The 6,923-nt window shown below is 20.1% G+C and overlaps 1 protein-coding gene across 1 annotated transcript; it reads right to left on the minus strand.

Moving 5' to 3' along the window:
• Window positions 1-409: 409 nt before the first annotated feature.
• Window positions 410-1,774, minus strand: PGO_000375 (variable surface protein; the record flags this gene model as incomplete). The annotated part of the gene is made up of 3 exons (XM_028690761.1): window positions 410-571; window positions 686-1,597; window positions 1,733-1,774. 3 exons carry the CDS (start codon window positions 1,772-1,774, stop codon window positions 410-412), a joined length of 1,116 nt encoding a protein of 371 aa, XP_028546562.1.
• Window positions 1,775-6,923: the final 5,149 nt, after the last annotated feature.

Below are 6,923 nucleotides of genomic sequence, written 5' to 3' on the forward strand. Positions count from 1 at the left end.
TTCATTAACATATCTAATATATATTATATTTTTTCGATTATAAAAATTTATGTAAATTATATACACTACTTAGCATTTTTTAATATAAATTTTAAATAATAAAAATTTATATTATATTTTTATTACTTAACATTCCATTTATTATAATTTTATTATTTTAGACCAATGTTTTATTTATAATTTGCTTTAATAAATTCTACATAAAAATAATATATTTATGAACCCATTTTATACAAAATTATTGTTTATGATTGCTTCCAATAATGGTGTTATTTTATATTTTTAATGGATGCACATTATTGGTAGTTTAATTTTCTTATATGAATTACATTTTAATACATATTTAATATATTTCATAATAATTATTATACCAATACACTTTTTGAATATTACGTTAGTAATTTTACGTTCATATATTTCTATATGCTATGTCATATCTCTGATTATATGAGTTCATATCCACTGTATTATGTTTGTGGTTTAATAATGCTTTTATATTATTTGCTTCATATATATTTGTCATTTTTTTTACTCTTTTTCTAGAATGAAACATGTTACTAATTGGATTGAACTAATAATAAAGATATAAACAAATTTATATATTTATTAATTTATTTGCTGGTAGAACATAAAGTGAAAATAGCTTTCGCTATTGTTCATAATTTTCAAGGGTTATTATATTTACCTTATATATTAAAAATAAAAAGGAAAAAACTGAAGCAGTAGTAACAATAGCTGTCGGTAGAATACTTTTTATAGATACACTTGTAAATAATGATTCTGAGTCCGGTAGTAATATTATTTCTTCATCGAATTCTGATTGAATTAAGTCTACAGGTTCTTCAGGTAGAATTTGCTCTTTATTTGTATCTAGTGATTGCTGAATATCAACATCCGGCGTGCAAAGGAATGATGCCATATCCTCTTCAGGATTTAATGATGGTAGTTGTATTTTTTTCTGTTGTATTAATTCATCCTTTATAAGATATGTATCATATGCTATCTCAAAATTTCTTAAAAATGAACATGTTTTTTCTTTATTACCTCTAAGATTAATACTGCCTGCAGGGCAATATTTACTATTAATATTCCTATAAGCTTTTACCAATTTATAGACAAAATCTTGACAACTGCAGTAAATTTTATCTTTAGGACCTATCAGTGTAGCCCTAATAAGATCTATGTTAGACTCAAATATATTTAGCATTACAATGGAAAGGGGTTTTAAATAATTTTTACCGTAGAAATAATATGGACACTCATTCAGATATGTTAGATTAGGAGATATTCTTTTAATCAAATGGAAAATACTATTAAAAATGTACGGATTAAGTTTATATTTTACTATGGAAATAAATAACCAGTTGTTTAAATTGTTACAATCTTTAAGATTAAATTTGCATTCTCCTGGATTATTGCAAAATAACTTCAAATTTCTTACAAGTTTTACACACACTTCAAAGTGCTTCTTTTTGTCCTTTCTCACAAAACTTTCAATTGGGTTACAAAACCTATGATACAATATGTTTGTTGTAGATACATCCACTGGTTCATCGAAATTATCATGCACATCCCAAACCTTGCTTAAAAAGGGATACTAAATTAAAGAAAAAAAATATAAAACTTACATTAATAAATAGGAATTAACACTCTATAAAGTATTTCATTAAAGATTAATATGCGTTATTACGAATAAAGATATTTTTTATAACATATATAAAAACAAACATACTTGATTTTCTAGCTGTCTAAATTTCAAAGCTAAGTTAGTCATCGTTTATTATGAAAACATTGAGAATATTTCAGTGCATTTAATAATAGATAAATTGTCATAGTGCAAAAAAACTATATAGACATTATGTTCATTAATAGGTTTAATGTATAAGTAATTATATATTAGAGCTAGATAAATTCTAATTCGTTTATGTATTAAGATAAAAATAATAAGATGAAAAATAAGCATATAGTTTTCTAGAAAATATGTTGTAATAATGGGTTAAATAATATTATTAAATAAAAATATTTTTACATGAATATTCAATAAGTCCATAAGTACTACATATTTATTGGCAAAAATGAATGTATTTGTCTACATATATGAATATAATTTATTAAACATATTCTATTTTTTACATAAAGCATACAATCATTGAACACATGTTTTATAAATAGATACATTAGTATACATAATAATGTATGGTTTCTAGTAAATAATTTACTAGAATTCAAGAATAATAATTTATAAATTATATTTCATTATATTACTAATATTGGATAAGATACATAAATAATAATATTTTTTGTAGGAGTTAAATAAATGATTATTACATACTGATAACAAAAATTAAATCATATATTTAAGATGTTAAAATGAAGTAAAATAATTTATATTATATTAATAAGCTTTATCTTAACAATATTGTTTTAATAATAAATATATTAGTACACAATTAATATATTTCACAAAGTGTATGATCAATTACATTTACACTTTTTTTTTTTGCGTACACAGTGTTACATATTATATTATATGTAACAAAGAAATACTGTAGGACATTAAACTAAATACTATTTTAATAATTATTCTATTTTTAAAATAAAACGATGTGTACAATAAAATTATTTTTAATACATAACAATTCAGCATACAGAGTATACGTTTTTAAAGAAGTGCAAAAAAGAAATAAATATATAAGACATGAAAACTTATAAAAAAAAATATCGTTTGTATATTAATATTATATCCATATAATAATATGTTTGTGACATATGGGAATATGTATTATATATTTTTCATTTCTTTACATATAATAGTAAATTTATGGGTAAATATGGCTTGATAAGTTATCTGTCTTTCTTATATTTCAGTAACTTTTCGTTTGAAAATAACATAAAAAAAAATGCTTATAATAAAAGCCATTATATTAACATATATTTGTTGAAAAAATAGATATTAAATAACTAAATACATATCTGATTAAATATCATTTCGTCGTGTTCTTAAGGATCAATCCTAACATAAAAATTATTAGAATATCCTTATGAAGAATGGTGTCATGATTTATGTTGTAGTAATTTTAATTTTATTTTGTAAAAAAATAAATATACATTAACATGTATTTATAAACATAAAGGGAATTTGATTTATTTTCGATACACAATATGTATTAATATATTAATTATTTATATCTACTTATATGATCCAGTGATCAAATAGAATTTTACCTTGTATATAAGTATATATATATTTATATTATACATATATAACATATGCACTGTTTTATTGTATGATAAATATAATTTTAGAGAAATTTACATAATAATATATTTTGCATTATATATGATTTCTATGTAATTTTAATATATCTAATGATTTATGTTTTCATTTGTCTAATATTATAATATCATAATAGAGTAACATAGAATTAGTTTATTAAGCATAAATTTTTTTATATTTTTTATAAACGCATTATTCTTAATTCAAGATTATTCTAGAATAAATTACATTTATAAAATATTATGTGCGTATACATTTATGCTTTAAATCGATTACGAATATATTAATTCATTATTCATAATGTATGGTATTAATGTGGAATAAAAAAACTTATTTTACTTGTTACATTGGATAAATAAAAAAGAAAAATTAGTAGACAAGAAACATTACTATTAGGTCGTGCATCATAATATATAGTATTCTTTATCATTCATATAATATATGATTTAAAATAGAAATAGCATTATAAATTTATAATACAAATAAGTATGCTACTAACAAATAATAATAATATATATTTATAATATATTTATTTCTTATTACAATATATTTTAAAGAAAAAATTACATAGATATTATTTTTAAAATATTTAATAAATAAATTGTGATAAAAAATATTAAATATTTATTTCTAATTTATGTGATTTATCATTAGAAAAAAATTATAAACTATTCATAAAATTAATTGTATTAATAGATAATTATTACTATGTCTCTTTACTAAAAAATTTATAATTTTTCTTGAAAAAAAAAAATATTTGTTGTACATGGTTTGCATCATAATTATAAAATATTAGAAAAAACTTCATTTTTTCTTTTAAAAACTCGTTCTGTTGTAACTTTGTAAAAATATTATAATCTCATAAATGTTAATTCTCCTTGATACATAAATAAAATTGTGCATGAGGCATTCATATATATATATAAATGGAATTTTTTATTATTCAGAATAAATAATTATACTATAAAATATAATTTTTCTGCATACGAATTATATGAAATACGTATACTAAGGATTAGTTCACAATAGAACGCATTAAAAAATTATAAAAATAACATATTTGTATAATAATATAAATATAAGGAAGAAATAAAAATAATAAAAAGGGCGCATAGATGGCTCATGAAATTTTTTTTTTTTTGTTTTTATTATTCGATAATATATAATATTTTCTTAGTGTTCAGTTTTGTGAGTTCCACATATATATAAAGACTACGTAAAACCTTCATTCATGTATTTCAATGAATAAAGCAGTTTCTTTTATGCATGATAGCTAAGAGGAAATTAATTTTTTTAAATTCTTACTTTGAATCATTCTTATAGATATCATTAATAATATAATGTTCCACACAAGTATGCAATAATTATCCATTTTCTTTTGTTCCATAGACATCAAAATTTGTAATGATGCAAAATAATATAACAATGATAATTGCAAATATAAATTTTTTTATATTATCATAATAAATTTATATAATAATAGAATGCAATGACACAATATAAATGCGAATAAATTTTCTATTTTATACATGTGAAACCATGAAAAATGTTCCGTATGTTTAATATAAGAATTAAATTTGAAATAATATATGAAAAACAAATGATATTTTTTTATGTATATTTTATGGTTTTTTTAACTTATATCATTTATATTAAAACGTATAGTCCTTATATACTGTGTATTATGATTTTTTTTAGCAAAACTTTAATATCGCCTTGTTTCAAGGTGTTTGCTTGTATTTAACATTTATGAATTTTCGGAAGAACTCAGTGTATATATATATACTTTTACCAAATTGAGATATATTATATCTTTAAAAAAATATTTTACCAATACGGTATTTTAAAAATAAATCATTTTTCTTATATATGTCAGTATTGTTCATAAATCCATAGTTTCTTGCTACATATTATTTACAAAAATACTATTAATTTGTATATTAAATTATTTTTTCATAGTGGAACTCCCGATTGTAGATATCCATAGTTGCTTATTAATAAATATCAGTTGAATTATTATTTATGAATACTTGTTTTATTCACTTGTCTGTTTATTTTATATAACAATGGTTCATGAATATATAATTATATTTATAGCAGCTATGCTAAGAGTATTCCATATAATGAAAATATTTTATTTTTATTTTGGTAAAATATATTATGTAATGCCTTACGATACATATATTTTCAGTTATATATTACTTTATACAATAGATTATCATAATGACGTCTACTGAAATCGAAATAGATATATATAAGACTTAAAGAACAAATATTTTTTGTACTCATGGAAGGCCAAATTCAAAACAAGATAAGAATAGTTAATCTTCAACTGTTTCTAAACAAAGTTCTTGTTGTGGGGGCATTACCTGAATAACATCCAATTATATTAACTTTACGAGCTTTATTATTATTGTACTTAAGTACCATATTACATTAATTATATGGACAACCTTTTATTGTGCATCAATATTACAGTTATTTTGTAATATATAATCTGCTTGTTATTGTGCACTAAAAAATATTTTGAGGTGTACTTAATCCATAATCTATGAACCGTAGAAATATGCTGGATAAATTTATTTTCATATTGATATACATGAGTGTCATTTATAATGATATAATATAGTCACCCTAAATCACTAATAATAGTATATATATATACATAATTATTTTTATAGCATAAAAATACATAAAAAGTTATAATATGTACGTTTTTTTTAATAATTTGTTTTCACATTACAGAATAATAGGCTGATTTTATACAATTAATTAGTTGTAAATTAAAATTTCCTTCCATAAGACCCGCTATTATATAATTTAAATATATATGTATTACATATGAGAACAAATATACGTATAATATGTATAATTTCCTAAGAATAGTTCTAATATTATGTTTTTAATTTCACACTAACTTATTATTGTGTCTTATATATATATTTTCAAAAAATCCCATGTCATTACAACTTGAGAACTTTTTATTGACTTATGATTATGTTCTTTTGAAGGAAGCATAACTATATATTTAACCGTAACATGTTATGTGAGAATATATATCTGTTCGCATTTTCATTTTATTCAGAATTATATAAGAATAAAATAAAATTTATATTTTAATAAAATTTAATAGACAATTGTATACAGAAAAAAGGAGAGATTAGAATTATTAGAAATTACCCTCACAATATAAGAATACTCATTTGAGAAGGAAAAAATAATATATTATATTTTTACATATAAAATATATTGAGAATCTAATATTGTTTTATATATTATTTTATTAATATTATAATTTAAAAACATTAAATAAAAAATAAAATGTTTTTGTTTTATTTTTGGTGCTATAATATTTTGTTATATTAAAAATCTGTGCGCATAACTCTTCCTATTAATAAATAAACAAATCATGATGCTATATGTTGCTAATAAGGGGAATTATATAAACAGAATTTTAAATATTTCTTTTAAAAATATTATTGAGGAAAGAATCAGTGGAAAATAAAATGGAAACAAATTTGATGTTATTTATAAAAAATTTCCACATTCTATTTTCTATTTATAATGATTTAATTCCTATTTATATGAAGTACAAATGTTGAAATTTATATTTATAATTATACTTTTTTTATCAATATTATTATTA

Source organism: Plasmodium gonderi (assembly GCF_002157705.1).
Source record: "Plasmodium gonderi DNA, contig: Pgo-contig_33, whole genome shotgun sequence".
NCBI classification, from domain to species: Eukaryota; Apicomplexa; class Aconoidasida; order Haemosporida; family Plasmodiidae; genus Plasmodium; species Plasmodium gonderi.